This window comes from Protomyctophum parallelum (assembly GCF_964188405.1).
Source record: "Protomyctophum parallelum genome assembly, chromosome: 9".
Classification (NCBI taxonomy): Eukaryota; Metazoa; Chordata; class Actinopteri; order Myctophiformes; family Myctophidae; genus Protomyctophum; species Protomyctophum parallelum.
Window position 1 is genome coordinate 33,188,279 of NC_139706.1, and position 20,540 is coordinate 33,208,818.

The 20,540-nt window shown below is 43.6% G+C and overlaps 1 protein-coding gene across 2 annotated transcripts in view; it reads right to left on the reverse strand.

The window, feature by feature from the left end:
* Positions 1-593: 593 nt before the first annotated feature.
* Positions 594-20,540, reverse strand: part of cog6 (component of oligomeric golgi complex 6) — a 55,385-nt gene continuing 35,438 nt past the window's right edge. Inside the window, exons 14-19 of one of the 2 annotated variants that reach the window (XM_083772965.1) lie at positions 18,567-18,698; positions 17,324-17,458; positions 15,553-15,660; positions 10,244-10,297; positions 9,250-9,329; positions 594-1,592 (exon numbers count right to left, since the gene is read on the reverse strand). In XM_083772965.1, coding sequence (XP_083629091.1) covers positions 1,445-1,592; positions 9,250-9,329; positions 10,244-10,297; positions 15,553-15,660; positions 17,324-17,458; positions 18,567-18,698 — 657 coding nt within the window. In that variant the 3' untranslated portion in view covers positions 594-1,444. Of the gene's footprint in view, positions 1,593-9,249; positions 9,330-10,243; positions 10,298-15,552; positions 15,661-17,323; positions 17,492-18,566; positions 18,699-20,540 lie in introns of both variants that reach the window. The other variant, XM_083772964.1, reaches the window with a different exon arrangement.

Consider the following 20,540-nt stretch of genomic DNA (forward strand, 5'->3'; position numbering starts at 1 on the left):
ATGGAATATGTATTATTTAATAGTAATAGTAACTTTTACAAAAAGGAAAAAAGGGGGAATTTACTCACAACCAATAAGAAATATCTTCGCAGCCTACAAATCGAAAACACTGGTCTATACTGTACCTTCAATTACACGCAACGCTCTGTGAGCTTTAGACCTGCTATTTTTAGAGTGTGCTACTGTATATGATGTTCAAAATAGGAATGCTAGTTAATTTTTTTGAATACATTTTAGGGCTGTCAAAATAACTGAGTTAACGGAGTTAATTAAATTGGGAAATTAATTAGATTAAAAATGTTTACGCAATTAATCCATGCTTGGATGACATGCCGCATACATCCCATAATTAGATTCACGCTGCACTATCTAGCCCTATCTGAATGGGGGGAAAAACACAAGGCTGCACAATTTACATAGGCAGCGGCTCAAATCACATAGCATGACAACGGGGTGAGAGAGACACACCATGGATTTGTTATAAAGAATAAAACATGCATATGTTATATATCCACCTTCTGTCATTTATCTTTCCATTCCCACAACAATATACAGAAAGACATATTTGTACATGTTAATTCATTGTTTGACAATACATTTATTTGGGAGGGACAGCGCATATTAATGAAGACCACACATACAATGCTGTGTAAATACACTGGATTTAGTACGAATGCTAGTTTCCTACAGAAAACAATCAATACAAAAGAAAAAATGAAAATTCCCCAGGTAAGGTTGTTAACAACGCATCACCACTTTACACATTTAACATATTAACCGCCAGGATTAATAAATGAATTCAGCTCGTACTGCCAAGGATTTCCCCCGTTTTACCCTTATTTTGAAGAGCCAAAACCTGCGACCAGATGCTATACCGACTACCGCGAGGATTACAGCGTCGAATAAACCTTTCGTTTGACCAGAAATGCCATCTGGGACAAGGAATTGGAGCTAAAGGCGATCGAAAGAAACAGATAACAATGGGTGTGGGTGCGTGCAAAATTCAAGATGGCGCACTCCACTGCTGTTGACATCATCACCTAACAACCCAATGCTAATGTAAGTAGCATCACGACTCGATCCATCATAAACACTATAAAAGACCCTTTGGCATGAATCTACTCCAAATTGCAGAGACATTTAAAATGATGTAGATCTATGTCAAAGGGCAGGTCCTGGTGGGTAATGTGGTAAATGTTGGCTCAAAAATTGCAGATCTACAAACTCACAGCGCACCACTTAATGCCATGCTGCGAGCTTATACATCTGCTGCTTGTGAAAATAATGTTGATTTATTTTTTCTTTAACATAAAAATCTTCTCTTCAGGAGGTTCCCTGGCACTAAATCTTCTCAGATGTTGAGTCCAAATATATCAAATGGTCCAAAGTGTTTAAATGAACAGTCAAGGATGTTTGCAATATGAGGTTCATGATGACATGTCTCTCAGGACAGCAGGGACTGAACCTGCTGTGGGGACCTGGGGACCAGCGTGTCTGTGTCCTTGTATCCGTTTTCGGGGGCGCTCACGGCCTTGTACACCTCTGCATACGCCCTGCACACCAGCTCTGTGGACTGCCGGAAGATCTGCTCCCTGCAAAGTCATACCACATCGTTTACTACTAGTCTAACATTACTGATAAGAAACCTCACATCTGCAAGGTCGAAACAACGCATTTGAGCTTGCAGATCTGCAGCTTTTGAATTTGAATCCTGAAAAGTATAATAATATGAGGTTTCCACCCCACAGAGACGTACTACAACTAATGAGAAGCCTCGCCTATTATCTCAATGATTAATTTCCATTGCTTTATTTATGTGTCCCCCTGTTCTCTTTTGTGCTCATTTGTTTTAAATGCTTCCTTTTTTGGTCGGCAGTGGATCAGGGGTAAAGTAGACAGTAGGGGTTTAATGGATTAGCCAGTAGAGTGGCTGGATGGGAGCCGCAAGGTTCCCAGTTCGATCCCGGGCTCCCCCAGAGTTACTGTCGAAGTGTCCGGATCCTTGAGCGAAACACATGGGACCGATATGCAGGTTGGTGGCTTGCATGGCTTCTTCCGCAATCAGTGTATGGATGTGTGTGTGCGTCTGTGTGAGTGATGTAATGCAATGCACAATTTATTTATTTGTATGCACTTGTTTTTATTCTTTTGTGTGAAAAGCTCTTTGAGCTGCATTTTGTGTATGAATGGTGCTATATTAAATAAAGATCATTATCATCACTACTACTACTAATAATAGCTCAGATTTATCTAGTGCTTTTCCAAGATCTTTTAAAGAGGCGGTTTGAAGCTTGGGTGGGTGTGGGGCCTCATACAGCATGTTCGGCTGCAACATTTGGATTAACCACTTAACCCATTCTGACCTGAGATCAGATTCATAACGAGGTTTCCGCTGGACACACACTGGTCTGATTAACCCGTTCTGACCTGAGATCAGATTAAAAAAATGTCAGTCGTTCTTCGATTTTTCAAAAATAGCAGACCTACAAGCTCGTATCGCGCCACTCGGTGGCGCGATATGAGCTTGTAGATCTGCTATTTTTAAATAGCTAAAGCATAACATGATGCTGACACCAAAATGGGTGCCCGGTCAGAATGGGTTAAGTATAATCATGCACCTTATGCATACTGTTCCATTATTTGATTTGAACAGTGTGCCTTCCTGTTATTTCTTTGCTGTGTGATCCGTGTTCTTTTCTTCTCATCTCGTTCTCTATCCTAGCTCTTCTTGTAACTGCATTGTTGAGAGCTCAAACGAACAGAATTTTACACCTGCAATGCTGACGTGATGATGTCACAATAAAGATTCCGATTACTACTTTTGCGTGCAACAGTGTTGTGCGAGGAAGATGAGACAATCTAGTACAAGCTCACAAAACATTACATTGTGATGCATTCTATGCTTGTAGGTCGGCTATTTTCCCTTGTAAATGGTAAAATGGTAAATGGTGCATTTATATAGCGCCTTTATCCAAGGCGCTTTACATAGATTGTGCATTACATTCACCCATTCATACACCGATTGCGGCGGAAGCCATGCAAGGTACCAACCAGCACATCAGGAGCAATATGGGGTTCAGTGTCTTGCCCAAGGACACTTCGACATGTAGACAGGAGGAGCCGGGATTCGAACCGCCGACCCATGGATCATTGGACGACCTGCTCTACCTCCTGAGCCACAGTCGCCCCTTATGACACCGGCATAGGACGGAGTATAAATGTCATATCATAATCAAGCAGGCATAGGCTACTTTGAGACTTTTCGCCAGAATTGATGTGGTTAAAACCCCCCAAATAAATAATAATAAAAACAATAATAGCAATGAACGAAGTGAGACCCTTATGCTGTATCAGAGGATGTGTGTATCCCACTCTTATCCATGCCACTGCACTGTGTATTTACTTATATTGATAATGAAACAAACCTCATCCCCTATATCAGTGGTTTATAACCAGTGGTCCTTGAGGGGATTCCAGGTGGTCCCCAGCTAAATGATGGAAAGTTTGTAACCAAATGGACCCTTTTAGATCTTTAACTCTTGAGAGCGTAAAATGTTATGCTCTCAAGAGTTAAATTATTGTTAAACATCGGCATTACTTAATTTACAAGAAGTCTACATAACACAATTAGAGAATGTAAAGAAATTGTAATTTTGATCAACGTTTGCCTGTTATCTCTCCTAATGGTACCAACATCAATACAGCATGGAATTGTGGACAAAATCTTATCCAACGATAACAAAATATTCTTACATTTTGGGTCTGAGAGGCTAAATCTCATCAAAACTGTTCTTCCTGTACCTCCTTCCTGGTGACCATTACCATATAAGGGAACAATTTGGGACAGTGGGGGTTTGGGAACCTGCCTTTGTATTTTCCCTTTGATGTCTCTGTCTTGAGTTGTATTTAAAGCATACTGAAATGTCTACCTAGTGTGTGAGTTGCCCACAAGCTGCATGGGTACATGCATGGGTCTCAGGACCCATGGCCATGAAGCTGTACTTTGTCTCTGCAATAAATCTGGACTACGAAACCCTCATTCATGTGCGTTTGTTCTCCGTGTTTTTGCCTAAGTATTTCAGTCTAGTAGTGTAAGTCTGTTCATGGGCTTCATGGAGAGAGGAAAGCAGTTCTATTCTGTTTAGTTCATATACTTCAAAGTGGAGTTAATTTACTTCATCCCCTATAGAGGTCTTCAGGTAAGCCCGAGATTCGAAAATACCCGGGGTCCGAACTGGAGCCGGTTCCAATCACAGGAAGTGATTGGGAGCAGCTCTTGGGTAATGACCGAGTGGACGCAGCGATTGCCCGCTGCCCCCCGTTTTTCTCCTCCGGCCAGTAGGGCCTTGCGTCACGTGACTTTAGTAAGGAGAGGCGCTACAGTAGTAGAGAACAACAATAATAATAATAAGCAATAGAAATATGGCCTTCTGCTGCTACAACAGAGACAACAACAAGAAAGAAAGCACAATTCCACGAAATTGTGAAACGAAAATTGCGTGACAGTACCGCCAGGAGAAACCAGATGGAAATAGTCCCACTTGGATCTCGTTTGTTGTAATAGTTGACCAACGTGGATTTCTTTTTTATTTACAAACTGTAATGATTGACTGTCTACTCTGGAATTATACATTCACGTTAATGACAAACCACTGCCTGTATCACACATTTTCATATTGTTGTACATGTTCGGTCATCTGTGTGAAAGTGTGTAGTATTGTTCTAGTGCTTTGGTACACGTTTTCTGTGAAGCACATTGCTTCTTCTTCTCTGCTACTAGAATATAAACGCTTCTCTTCAGGATTACTCAGCAAGCAAAGAGTTGAGAATAACTGTTAGACGCAACTGTAATACAATTCCTATTTTATTAAGTATCCCCATTTGCTGGTGCCATAGCAACCAGTTGGTCTTCCTGGGGTCCACTTATTCACTGGATTCTTTTTTTTCCTCCCCCTTTTTTGCACAGACTGTTTCGTGCCACCTCCACCCACCCACCCCCACCCACCGTGCCAAAGCCAGCAGCAGCAGCACCTCCACCCCACCCCCACCCACCGTGCCAAAGCCAGCAGCAGCACCTCCACCCCACCCCCACCCACCGTGCCAAAGCCAGCAGCAGCACCTCCACCCGACCCCCACCCACCGTGCCAAAGCCAGCAGCAGCACCTCCACCCCACCCCCACCCACCGTGCCAAAGCCAGCAGCAGCAGCACCTCCACCCCACCCCCACCCACCGTGCCAAAGCCAGCAGCAGCACCTCCACCCCACCCCCACCCACCGTGCCAAAGCCAGCAGCAGCAGCACCTCCACCCCACCCCCACCCACTGTGCTAAAGCCAGCAGCAGCACCTCCACCCCACCCCCACCCACCGTGCCAAAGCCAGCAGCAGCACCTCCACCCCAGTGACCCACCCCCACCTGCTGTGCCAAAGCCAGCAGCAGCACCTCCACCCCACCCCCACCTGCTGTGCCAAAGCCAGCAGCAGCACCTCCACCCCACCCCCACCCACCGTGCCAAAGCCAGCAGCAGCAGCACCTCCACCCCACCCCCACCCACTGTGCTAAAGCCAGCAGCAGCAGCACCTCCACCCCACCCCCACCCACCGTGCCAAAGCCAGCAGCAGCACCTCCACCCCACCCCCACCTGCTGTGCCAAAGCCAGCAGCAGCACCTCCACCCCACCCCCACCTGCTGTGCCAAAGCCAGCAGCAGCACCTCCACCCCACCCCCACCCACCGTGCCAAAGCCAGCAGCAGCACCTCCACCCCACCCCCACCCACCGTGCCAAAGCCAGCAGCAGCACCTCCACCCCACCCCCACCCACCGTGCCAAAGCCAGCAGCAGCAGCACCTCCACCCCACCCCCACCCACTGTGCCAAAGCCAGCAGCAGCACCTCCACCCCAGTACCCCACCCCCACCTGCTGTGCCAAAGCCAGCAGCAGCACCTCCACCCCACCCCCACCCACCGTGCCAAAGCCAGCAGCAGCAGCACCTCCACCCCACCCCCACCTGCTGTGCCAAAGCCAGCAGCAGCACCTCCACCCCACCCCCACCTGCTGTGCCAAAGCCAGCAGCAGCAGCACCTCCACCCACCCACCTCCACCCCACCCCCACCTGCTGTGCTAAAGCCAGCAGCAGCAGCACTGCAAGTGTGGTGGTGCACACTGCCATCTATGGACGCACTTCAGTAGGCCTGTCACTGGTATTATTACATAATCGCCTAATCTCAATTATTTGAGATAAGCCAATTATTTTTTCAGAATAGTCAATCGTTTCCATGTTGACATTTTAAAAAAATTGCAGAACTAGCTTACTTCGTGACGTGTTGTGTAGATCAACTATTTCCGCTATTTTGCACATATTTTGGAAAGAAAAAAAATAATTAAATGCGTCAGTGATTTCTATGTATATTTAAGTTATTTGTCATATCTGCCCAGTGCAATTTGTGAGAAACAGAAATACAACAAAAAATACAAATTGTAACATTCCAATGTTCAATGGAAAAAAGCACAATTACATCGCTAATAGAGGGTATGCGTCATCATCATCATACCTGGAAGTTATGCGGGAACGTCTACTGACTGAGTGGCAAAAAAGCTTCTTTCTGGCCTTGACAGTCCATGCATCCAAACAGAAAAGTCCTATCTGATTGCATTAAATGTTAAACGACGTTAAACCAACTTTGCAACTCGATTTGCCACTCATTTTATGCATGCGATTGGGGTGCGCGCGCTTATCCGACATACCATAGGACCGACATGCGGAAAACGATCGGATTAAGGTTGGCGAACATGCGTTAAGGTTGGCGACCGGATTAAGGTTGGCGAACATGCCTTAAGGTTGGCGAACATGCGCTGCTTGTGGTTATGGTTTGAGGTAGGTTGTCATTGTCAGACCTAAAGCCTGTACCCATGGGCATACCCTCTGTACTCTATAGCAATTATGTGTGTGACAATGAATCGTCAACATTGTAATCATGACAGCCCTACACTGCAGATAGAGGGCTTCACATGGATTAAAGTTAAATACAAATCTCAAAACTGAAACATGTTTTATGGCCTATAATGTGCAATTTGTGAAACAATGTGATAGGAGCCCAATTAATACAATATGTTTAGGGTTAGGGTGTTTTAGTAACCTTTGCTTTCATGAAATATCCAAGATTGTGGGTTTTTATGGAACACGCTGAACATAATTGCTATAGTTTGACTACTTAACACTTAACACGCTCTAATCTTAAAATAACCCAGAATAGCTAATCTACAAACTCTCAACTGAGAGTTTATCTAGTTTAAGAATAGGGAGATAGTTCTGCTGCGCAACATGCTGCCATATAAGACATGCTGGCTTCTTCAGAATCAAAATGAGTAAAATCAGTCATGGTGACTGATAACTTAAACCACAGCAGAACCCTAATAGTTGTCCTTTTTTTTAGGGATCACATCCTGTGATGACAGATAGTATGAATCAGATGTATTCATCACATATCACACAGCTGTAAAGGTGTAAATATCAGTGGGTGACATTGGTTTTCGCCCAAGCTCCATCATTTAGTTGTTTTCCAGGAAAATAAAGTAGGAACAAAGGGGGCAGGGGAGGCAAAGAGAGGGGAGGGAGAGCAAGGAGAAACATGAAAATCATGAACACAGTATACACATACTATACTGTATAGCAGTTGAAAAGAGTGGCAAATGAGTAGATTCACAAGACAGAACAGAGGCATAGGATTAAAAAATATGGATGCAAAAATATTAGGCTGCAAATGTCTACATGCTCAAAATAGTGGTAGATTAGATAAAGCGAATTAACTGTTGTATGATGAACTGTTATTTTATAAATTCAGATTCTGAGAAGCAGATGGATATCTGAAAGTGAAAGCCTGACTTTAGTAAAACATTGAAGTGTACAGTAAGGATATTAACAGGAAATAATAATAATACTAATAGCCATGGAACACCCCTCCATCAGGCCCTGGGTGACCAGGGGGAGGCAGTATAGAGACCATGATTACTGAATGATATTTGTTATGTCCCCCTACCCTAGGGGACACAGGGAGAACATGGAAACTCCAATTTCACCAACCCCACCTATAGGGTAGGGTGCTGATGACACAGAGCAGAGGCTTTTTAGTCGGCCGGCAATGTTGAAAAACAGGTTTAAAGGAGATTATCTGGAGATCCATTATTTTAATTGGCCCTCAGAGGGCCGAACGGTCTCTGGTGCATTACTGAAAGAAAACGACTTCCTGGCAATGCATGCAACGTGGACAGAACAGGCCTGAAAGGAGGTCTCAATTATTTTGTGCACTCTTTGAGTATTGGGGGAATGGGGGATTTGGTTTGTTTTTTCCCTGTGTATCTATCGCCAAGGAGTGCTGAGAGGGGGGGGGGGGGGGGGGGGGGGGGGGGGGAAGAGAGCGAGCGAAAGAGAAAGAAGGAGAGACAAAGAGGGACATAGAATGGAGTTTTACAGATGGGGACGTTCGGGGAAAACGGGTGTGAGTGAGAAATGGACTAGAAGCTAATTAATGGCGTCCTGGCCCCGTGTCCATTAATAGAGGGCATTAACCTGAGTGCTCCTGTAGCGAAGTTGCACTTCCCAGTAAAAATGTGACTCACACATACAGCCGTCCAATGCCGTGCCGCCCCGGGTAAAGCTAAAAGCATATGTGTAAAGCAACCCCCAGAGGTCAGTGCTTGGAAATGCTTTCCCGGTTTGAATGGGTTAATAAGACATAGTAGTGTAGGTGCAGCAGTATTGTGATGTTTGCTCCATTTACGATCCAAACTCCATGTGTGTTTGTTTGGGGAAGTGTCTGAAATGCAGAATAATAAAATAGATAATATTTATATATATTTAATATTTAGTATATAATGTTCAAATTGCATTATTCCAGGCAGATGGGACCAGAGCAAATTCTAAACAACCAGCATTCTACCGAGTAGATGTTTTTAAACATTGCTTTTGAAACTTTGTTTTATACAAAGATGAGAGAGAAGTTGGTCTTCTTGTACACACAACGGTCTCTAATTTGAACCTAGCCTCTCAAAATTACCTCCGCCTAAGCCTGGTTTTAGACTTCATCAGGCGACGCATTACATTATTTTTGGTGTGTGACGTGTTATATGACGCAACGTGATGTATATATAGTTTGTACATTTTAGAATAAATATGACTTAGGTTAGTATTTAGAAGGTGTTTTCAGAATCTGCCTCGTATTGAATTGTGAACATAATTGAAAGTAGAACTCACTTGATGGCTGCACTGAGCAGGAAGTTGAGCTGCGGCATCACCAGGGTGTCCGGAGATGACAAGTACCTGTCAAACTGTACCTGAGAGATGAGGTACAGTAGAACCATCAGCTGGAAGCTAGAGACACCGCACACGCGAGGTGGAACCATACAGTAACTGCATCGAAAAATCTATTCCAATTTCAACAATCGAAGTGTATCGATATGTAAATGGCAACATTATCGTTTGACTTTTTTATCGTATGGTATAATTTTGCAATGCAAATAATCGGTATTGAATGTATCAATCCTAAGTAGGCCCACTTGTGCGTTGTATTTAGCAATTAAAACAAAAACAAGTCCGTATATACTGTATGTCCGTACACAGACAAATGTGCTATGTGGCAAAGACTTGATCTTGTCCATGGCAAATGTAATTTTACAAACCATTATAATGTTCTTATTTTGAGCATAAGACCCAATTACTGAATGTCAAGTCAAGAATGTCAAGGTTTTCTTCAGAATATATGACACTTGTATGGCACATTAGGAGCATTCTCCAATGTTTGGACCCCCATAACTCTGTACAATTTGGAATCAAATGGACCCGTGAGGTTACAATCTCTTTGCGTTTCTCTGGTGTAATATTCATTTTGTATGTCCGTGGCAAAAATATATAAAACTTTTGCCTCGATTACGATAAATGACACTAGATCGGCAATTTTCACTATTGGAATGTGTTCTCTTGTCAATTTGTTGAAATATAAGAAATGCTAAACAAATCGTAAAAAGAAAATATAACAATCGATATATAAACATTAAAACCGGGAAAGCATCCGTGTCATTTAATCTTGGTCTTGAACTTGGTCAAGTGTTTGAAAGAATGTTGAATAACTTTGTAGTTGAATTACAAAGTAGTTTACAGAATCGTCTTCAGGTCTCTTCAGGTTAAAAAGGTTAACGGGGTGGGCTGCCTAAACGAGGCGAGGCCTGAGGTCACCTGGTGAACAACTTACCATGGCTGTTTTCATTGAGGCTGTGTCCATGCTGGGGAGGATGGAGAGTGGACCCTGGAACCAAGAGCAACAAAGAGCGTTTAGTACAGTAAGTAGGTCGGGAGAGGCTTATTGTCGGTATCAGCAGAGAACGCGCTACAACCCATGGGAGTTGGATTGCTGAGGTGGAGCGCCACACCTACCTGCAGCTCAGAGTACTTCACGTACGACTTGCCGCACGCAAGCCGTGCTAATCAAATGCTGAGTTGGTGGGGCCCGGGATAGAACCCATGACCTTCTGGTCCAAAGGCCCACAAGGTCGACTAAGCTACCCGGACATGACATTTACAACTCTAAATGTTATTTATCAATTACGGTAACTATTTGATGATTCCTCCCCACACACATTTCTGTGTGTTGTCACTGCTGTCATATCCTTCTGGCTCACCTGGATGCCCTACCCCCTATGAGGGCGTAATGCCTCCGTCCTAAGCCTTCCGCCCCAACACTCCCTGCTGACAGATGCTGGCCCTGCCCGTAGGAGTATGTGCAGTGACAAACATCACCCCTCCCCCGGCCAATTGTGTTTGTATAGACGCTCGACAAAGACTGATGCACGTCACCACACTTCCTTGAAGCAAAAAAAGATCACAGGCTTTTACACTCATTCAACTGCCTTCTTTTCTTCTCTCTGGAGATGGAGGGCCACAGCACTGCTAAGCCATGCTCTGACTCGCCTTATAGAGCTGTTAGAGAAGATGCTAATTAGGGGCAGCCAATGTGGCGATGCAGACGAGAGAGTGACCGAAAACAAACAACTTCAAAACACAAAGATGGTAAATAAGGTCACGGAGGACACTAGCATGCATCGTCACTTCTGGCTCTCAGTGTTGGGCGTGCTGTGTCCCCACACGACCCAGAGCTCCTAGGCTGACATGGTAAACCACAACTATGGGTGTCAGTCATCCCAATGGTACAACCTGTGCACGCATGCATGCGCACACACACGCACGCACACACACACACACACACACACACACACACACACACACACACACACACACACACACACACACACACACACACACACACACACACACACACACACACACACACACACACACACACACACACACACACACACACACACACACACACACACACACACAGTGTCACCTTCACAATCATTGGCAGAAACATTACTGCACAAAAGTTATTATAAAATGATTAGCTAATAATCTACTGAATATATTAACCTCTGAAAAGATTTAAAAAAAAATATATATATATAGCAGATGTGCAAGCATTGTGAGCTTGTAGATCTGTCATTTTAGCCAACGCCATCTAAAATCACCTAATGCTTTCCCGGGTTTGATTGATTGATTGAAAATACAAATTTGAAATATTTATTAACAGTCTGCAGAATTACAGTACATTTCAAGCACAACTCAATACAAAGACTGTTTTAATGGGTTAATGTGGAAATAGTGAAATTCATTGATGAAAAAAAATAAAAAGCACACGTTTTACTACATTTAGATTTAGCTTTAACTCCAATGAAATGAAAAGCTTTCACAGTAATTGGTAGGTCCTTGACTCCTCGGTATCAGTATTATATGTGCAGTGATAAGTATCACAGTCTCCAACCAGCTTCCCTCCACGGGTACACAGGCCAGTAGTGTTCATAATAGTACAGCGGCTAACAGCCATATTGTGAGAGAACCTTTCACTTGGTGATACAAGCGTGAAATTTGGCATGAACATGCCTCTGGGTCACCTCTTTAACATTTTTAACCGAGCCAGCGAAAAATCCAATATGGCCGCCAAATAAAAAAGGCCTTTTGTGGCGGTTCTGGACAACCATGGGTGCGGCCGACTCGAAACCGGGCACTGCACTCCCTGTGGGTGTGTGGAACGTGTGTGTCGAATTTGAAGTCGGTGGGGCGAACGGTTCTCGGGTTACGTGGATTACAGATGTACACACGCACACAAAATTCGTGCAATATAGCAGATCATTGGAACGGTTGTTCGCTTGGTGATACAAGCGTGAAATTTGGCATGAACATGCCTCTGGGTCACCTCTTTAACTTTTTTAACCGAGCCATCCAAGAATCCAATATGGCGGTGCTATTTCAATATGGCCACCACATCTAAATGTTAGCCTATGTCTACATTTCTTACAAATTTTAGGAAAATTTTCACCATTATAGATAAATAGATAGATTTATTTTATATATTTTATTTATTCTTTATATTAATTTTTAATTTTTTTGTCATTATTCTTAGTTTTCATACTGAAAATGGTAGCATGCTAATGCTACCATTTTCTAATGCTAATTAGCATGTTAGCATTATCATGTTAGCATGCTATGTTAGCATGCTAGCATATTACCATGTTAGCATTATTATGTTAGCATTAGCATGCTACCATGTTAGCATTAAGTTAGCATTAGCATGCTACCATTTTCAGTATGAAAACTAAAAATAATAACAAAAAAATAAAAAAATAATATAAAGAATATAAAAAAAACAAAAACTAAATTAAAAAAAACTATCTATCTATAATGGTGAAATTTTTCCAAAAATTTGTAAGAAATGTAGACATAGGCTAACAATTAGATGTGGCGGCCATCTTGAAATAGCACCGCCATATTGGATTATTGGATGGCTCGGTTAAAAAAGTTAAAGAGTTGACCCAAAGGAAGGTTCATGACAAATGTCACGCTTGTATCACCAAGCGAACAACCGTTCCAATGATCTGCTATATTGCACGAATTTTGTGTGCGTGTGTACATCTGTAATCCACGTAACTCGAGAACCGTTCGCCCCACCGACTTCAAATTCGACACACACGTTCCACACACCCACAGGGAGTGCAGTGCCCGGTCTCGAGTCGGCCGCACCCATGGTTGTCCAGAACCGCCACAAAAGGCCTTTTTTATTCGGTTTATTCGGTTAAAAAAGTTAAAGAGGTGACCCAGAGGCATGTTCATGCCAAATTTCACGCTTGTATCACCAAGTGAAAGATCGTTCCTATTATCTGCTGTACTAATAGACGCTCAACCAAGCTGGATTTTATTACCACTGCACCAGCCGAGCGCCAGTGCACATGGGACAGTTTTGAAGCCACTTTTTCGACAAATTGAAAATTGCCATCATTGAACTTCCGGTCCCGACTGCTATTGGCAACGAGGGCGGGTCTTCACTCGATAGAATAAAGTTGATTTTTCTTCATCTTTATCCATGGATTGCTTCCTGGGTTTTCTGACACAGATCTTTGCCTCACTGGAGGCAAAACGAGACTTCAATAGCGGCAGTGCATTCATTAACTCACTGCGGCTGTGCTCATTTACATCATCAGTCTTAATAAATAAACCGCTAAATTGAAAACATGTGGCGATGCAGACTTATGTGGTCCTGGCGGTAATTTGCGGCATAGTAAATAAGCCCCCAGATGGTTTCTATGAGTTTTAGGTCTGACTGTGATGGCCCTCACAGAGACTTTATCTTCTATTCATGGACCCACTTCTGTTGATTTCAGGGCCATCTAATGATGGTCTATGTCAGTCGGTCGGTCCAACATTTTGGTCCCCCCCTTATTTATCGAACTTGCAGACCACAAAATGGGTGTATCTCAACGCAAGATCTCAGCATTTATCAATCTGTTGTTGTCAATTTGACACGAGCATAGCCAACGATCAAATCTCATGTCGAGCCTCAAGCTGGACGAAATGTACGAAATGTTCATGGCATGTGGTGCAGCTCAGTCTGACGATCCGACAGGCGTCTAATCATGTTCAGCAGCCGTTTATTCACTTGAACATGTTGAACATACAGGATATATTTGGTTGATTCCGTCGACTTATCAATAAAGGTCATTATTAGATGCTGCATTCATATACACTACAGCAATTACAATAAGATAAGACAGCAGGAAAGCTGAGAGGGAGTCTGTGTAGGAATGACAGACCATAGGAAAGCTGAGAGGGAGACTGTGTAGGAGTGACAGACTGTAGGAAAGCTGAGACGAGGACAGCATATAGACACAGGAGGGACTGGTGGGTTTTGGTACCATGCCAGTGGGAGTGCGTGGGGTTATATTCTCAACTAGTGGACACAAAAATGTGATACATCTTTAAAAAAGACACAATCTCTCCATGTTTCCTTCTCAAGTGAAAATTGGACAGAACTGCTAAAAGCCCCCTGGCCTGGTGGTAACCATAGCAATAGCTATTCTAAAGCCTTGTAAACACGCCTGACCTAGTAAAGTAGACCATTAGAGGACCTGAGCAGCTCTGAGCACAGACTAAATGCACACTTCTTAGACGTGCACTTGGGTGAGCACGAGCAAACAATGCAAGTGCATTTTGTGTGTGTGTGCGTGCATGTGTGCATGTGTACGCGCATGCGTGCGCGTGTGTGTGTACATGTATTACTATAACTGCCAGGGCCAAATGTATTATAGTATAATAATATACAGTATATATAATATTGATAATTTGAGCACTAGATATTTGAGGACCATGTTCCTGGTTCCTTTTTTTTCTTTAATGCCTTTATTTTGCACCTTGTTAAACTACATTGTGTTGTATATACAATATGGAACATCTCTCTACGTCGTCCTCAGACGAGCCTTCCATCGGCGTCTCCAGTCATCTCGGTTCTCCATACAGTACATCTGGCCAGCTCTTTTGTGCTTTCCGCACCAGTATCTTTCTTCAGTACGTCCACGTACTGTAGGTAGGTGTGGGACGTTCTCTCGATCGATGCCTGTGTGTTGGTTCCCACAGTACTAGCTTTTTGGCCGGGAGTTCTTGGTGTCGGTGGCAGTGGCCAGCTAGTCTCATCCTCCTTACTGCTATCTTCTCTGTTACACTTGGTAATGCCCCGTACAGACGCTTGTTACTTGCGCAAGTAATAGTTTTTGTCCAGTGCTTTGATGCGTATGTCGCCGTTTGATGTGTATATGCACCGTGCCAGCGTATGACGTAATGACTACTTGTGCTTGATATGGCAGTGGTGTCAGATTACATACATGTATACATAGGGGCATTACCCTACGGGTGTTGCGTCCTGAAAATAGCAGATCTACAAGCTCACGTCATGTTGCGCCACTTCGTGGGCTTGTAGATTGGATATTTTCAGCATGCAACCAAGTGTAAAATACTTACGACACCACCAAGGCCTGCCGAAATCGACTAAAATCTTATATTTAGTTGACTAAAACTAAACACAAACTAAACACTTTTTGGATGACTAAAATATGACTGAAACTAAATGAAACTTTATTCAAAAGACTGTCAACATCAACACTGGTGTGTGTGTGTTACCTGCTCTGCGCTGTGCTGCTGGACACAGCCGTAGATGTAGCTCAGTCCGGCCCTGGTCAGGACAAAGGAGGCCTGCTCGTTGATCATGGTGTCCAGGTGGGCCTCGATCTGCAGCACACAGGTGGAGGCAGGGCTCGTCAGTATGTCCATATGTACACAAAAGACTTGTCCGTGGCAAATTTTAGGCGTAACTCTAGGATGAGCGAAATTCTAGTATATATATATATATATACTAGAATTTCGCTCATCCTAGAGTTTTTTTTTTTTTTACATAATAGGTAGTTAAACAACTAGTCAACTAGTAAACTAGGCAACTAGTCAACTAGTAAAAATGACTAGAAGTGAATGCCCTAGTAGGTACCCTCACAAAAAACATGCAGTAATCCTGGTCTCTTAACTACCTCCCCCTGATGGAGGTGAAAGGAACTGGTCGGAATAACGTGTTCCTTCCGGCCGGGGAAACTCTACCCTGTCAGGTGAAAAGAACAAGCTTGGACTCCTCATGCATAGAAGGAAGCATGAGGTCAGTATGCTGCCTTCCCCAGGTTGGCAGAGGAAGTGTAGCGCCCAGGATTGCATTAGATAATTGACACTGGTTGAAAAAGTGGGTTGTAAAAATCGCGGGATTAAAAATGATAAAATTTTTAATATTAATCATTTTTGCCCCTGGCCAGTAGCAGCAGCAGCAGCAGCAGTGTGCACTGATAGCACTTGTGCCCAATTGAGAAGCTGCTGCTTTCATTTCATTGATAATGAAACTTCCATAAAGAGCTGGAGTCTAGGGTACTTTGCCCATAATGGATGTGCTGAGAATACGTATGTACTATGTACTACGTATGTAGAAGTGCTTTTGAGTCTGAAGGACAAAAGATTCCTGTTCAATGAAAGATTTAGACACAGATGGGTCTCAGTGAATGGAATTGGAATAATTATCTGTTGTAAAGCCCACAATACTCCTAGTAACCCCCAAAACCCCTTGGTGTTGTATAATTGATCCTTTGTGTGAATGCTACAGTACGTTTCTCATATTGCTGCTGACGTAGATGTACTCACTGTATATCTTATTATTGTTTTCTCTTATTTCCAATATTATGACATTGTTTTATTGTGCCTTTTGTAGTCTCTGCGTCATTGAGGGCTTGCCCTCAATGCATTTCTAAGAAAAAGGTTGAATGAAAAAAAAGAAAGAAATCTGTCCACTGAAGAGGAGGCCATTTTGTGTTATACCATAAGCACAGGATTAAGTTTGTCGGTGCGCTTAATTTCTCTCTCATTTAAATAACTTTATCTCCAAGTTGCTTCTTGCAAATCACTTGAGACTTAAACTTATACTTGAAAATGTAGGATGTAAGTGCCGACAATGTAGGATTTGCAGTGCAGACGCATTTCCTATCAAGAATTCATATTTTTTGCATTCTCCAAAATCGAAATACATGATTAAAATATGCAACGTGTGTCTTTGCCGTCGTGTCAATTCCATTTCCAATTTTCAGTATGTTTTACTTCTACTCCTCTACATCTCAGAGGCAAATATTGTACTTTTACTCCACTACAATTACTTGCAAACGTTAGTTACTAGTTGCTTTGTAGATTTTGATTATTATTCTAAAACATACATTACCCACTTCAGCCCTATATATATTTCGGCCATTTGAAAACTAGTGAAATGGGACATTCTGCATTCTACTTGTACTCAAGTCAATTTCTATTTCCGATTTTTCCTCAAACAGAGAATTTCTGCAAAGCAGTATTAATATGTGATGATAATGACCTGGAACTCCAGCATTTCCAGCCTCTTGTCGGTGAACTCGAAGAGAGCCAGCGTGGTCTTCATCACATACAGCGAGTTCACCATGTAGGTGGCCATGTCCGCCGTGCCCAGGTTGCTGGCTGAGACGGTGCACAGCTGAAGCAGAGGGTCCAGAATGCATGACAACACCTGAGAGACACACAGACAGACAGACTGGCTGAGACGGTGCACAGCTGAAGCAGAGGGTCCAAAATGCATGACAACACCTGAGAGACACACAGACAGACAGACTGGCTGAGACGGTGCACAGCTGTAGCAGAGGGTCCAGCATGCATGACAACACCTGAGAGACACACAGACAGACTGGCTGAGACGGTGCACAGCTGTAGCAGAGGGTCCAGAATAAATGACAACACCTGAGAGACACACAGACAGACCCTGTACATTCAAGACACACTCCATATATGGCCAGACCTCATCAAACACTGTACACTCAAGACGCTGCCACCCTTAGATCTCCTTATATGGAGCCGACCTATTCTGACATTCCATATGTTGTTCTGACTTCATCAAACCCTGTACACTCAAGACACATTCCATATAAGTACAGAATGAATTCCATATGTTGATCTGACCCCCCCATGCCAAAGCGCCAGCACTCGCCCAGCAGGCTGCCGTCACCCAGGTGGATGCGTCGTTTCTCGCCCTCAGGATGTCTTACTGGTGTAATTTAGTTGAATACTAATATTGTTGACGATTTTTGGCATTGGAAATTGGAACATTATGAATAGAATTACATTCTGCCTTTTAGGCCTCCTAATAAAAAAGTGCATGGAACAGATAGGACAAATATACCAAGAAATTACTGGCATTTTAATACATTTTATAAAAAAACAGCTGATCTACAAGCTTACAACACGTCACAAAGTGACGCAACCGCCAGTCACGGTGGAGGCTGCATTATGATCAACTTGTGAACTCAATAACGCTCCATCTGGTGTAATCAGTTTACCATTTCTAGATAACCTTCAAGTTTTAAGATGAGTTTTTGGCTTTTCTGCTTTTATCGATAGTATCAAGTGAAGACGTCAGGAAAGAGGGAGGAAGAGAAAGGGAGAGACATGCAGCAAAGGTTGTCATGAAAGGGACTCCGCCAGGCCAGAGCCTATACTGTATGTGGTATGCGCCCGGACCGTCAGGCCAGCGGGCGCCCCTAGATAACCTTCAAGTTGAGTGTTGTTGAGTAGGGAGTGGGAGGACTTACCTGGGCAAAGTCTGCTTGGCGCGCGTCAAGGGGAACCACGGAGGAGTCGTGTGAGGCCAGCACATCTCTGAGCAGGGACAGGGTCTGGGTGAGAGAGGCTGTAGGGCCCAGGTCAGCTGGGGGAAGCTCCACCTGCCAAGGACAGGACAAAGGACAGGGTCTGGGTGAGAGGCTGTAGAGTCCTGGACAGCTGGGGGAAGCTCCACCTGCCAAGGACACGACAATGGCACTAATGTTCGACTACCTTTTTGTACTCTGCAAACTGAATAAAAACTAATTAAAAGCGAAGCTATGATGTCATGTGTGAGGCTTACACGGCAGTTCTGCATACTCCGCACCATGAACATTCCTTCTACTATGTACGTACACTATGTTATGTATGTATGTACGGTATATCTTTTGGAATATTTTACCCTTTTATGTCTTGTATGTCTTTCCTTTTCTCCTGCTCTTACTCTAATGCTATCCTCTCTTTTCGTACGGAAACTACAAAATGAAAGAGTGCGTACAAACGAACAAAACACACTTATTTACACCATTAATGTAAAGAAGTGATGTCATGTGTTATGTGACAATAACGCTGATACTGATTCTGAATCAATGTTCTGTGTCAAAAGGAGATAATTCAAGTAGACAGCCTGGGTTTTCCAGTGTCTTTAGGAGCATTGGACAACGAAAGCACAATCACCGGTTCTACGCTACCTAATGTGTGGTAGCGTAGGTGGGGGGAGTGTTGGGCGGCGGCGCAGCACACACACAACACTCCAACCGCGTAATCTATATCCTTCAGGCGGACAAATGCTCTTCATAACATTTCCAGATCATTAACAATTACCTGTAATGAGGGCTGTGTCAGACCAAAAAACATGCAGGCTCCAACAACTAACGACAGCGAATAGCCTTTTGTTTTTAATTCCTTCCCTTTCTGTCCCTAATGAAAAGACACTTTCATTTCACTAGGCTCAGAGAACTGGGGCCCCTGGCCGCTACCTCTGGCCATCTAATAGGAATGATTACGAGAGGACCTGTGTTCCTGGTCCTGGGATTTGATTAGCACCCCGCTAAGGCCATAGATTCTTGGTAGTGCTAATGATTGGGGTAGTGACCAGACCCACCCACCCCCCCCCCCCCCCCCCCTCCCGGCTGTAGCTCGTGCGCTGGTATATGTGGATGACAATTTGAGGAAGCACCATCGGTGGCTGTTGTTTTTGGACAGCAGACAGCCCTGTGGCCTGAATGGTGGCGCATGATGTTTACGGGCCTAGTCATCCTCCAGGTTTGGACAACAGCAGCGATACGCTCATTTTACAGTTTTTATAATTATTATCATCATTTTTGAGGAATGCTAGCCCAACGTCTGGCTTTTGGAAAGTACGTCATATGGCAGCTATGGACTTTTAATGACGTAAAAAAAACAGCACCCCACATGATGTCATGTTGCATACTACGTCATACAATTTAACAATTTAAAATAGTTCCAACCAGCCGATCTACATCGACATTGTGACGCTTGTAGATCGGCTATTTGAACTACTAGAGCGGTGCCTGTTGGAGCCTCTACAGTGCCGTTGGACACTGGCCTACTTGGGACGATGCAAGTTGAAACAGGCTGGAGTGGATGCTAGGGCTGGGGCGGTATGGGATTTTTGTTAGAATTGGTGTATTAATAGTTTAAAAGGTTTTTCAAAATAGTAAAAAATGGCAAATGGATAAGGGGTGGCGCAAGATATAATGTTTGTTTAAGAGTCTTTTTTGAGGAGCGCTAGCCCCTCCTACTGTATACACAGTTTAATGTTTGTCTTTAGCATTGACATTTGACAATACAGGGAATATTTACGTCATAATGTGTCGTTTATGTCATATTGTCTCTTTTGGCATTTAATGCTTGTGTTGGCACTTGGCACCGTTTGTTTTACATCACCATTACATCACCTAATCAACATGAGTTAGACTTTAACATATTTGCACCCCTCA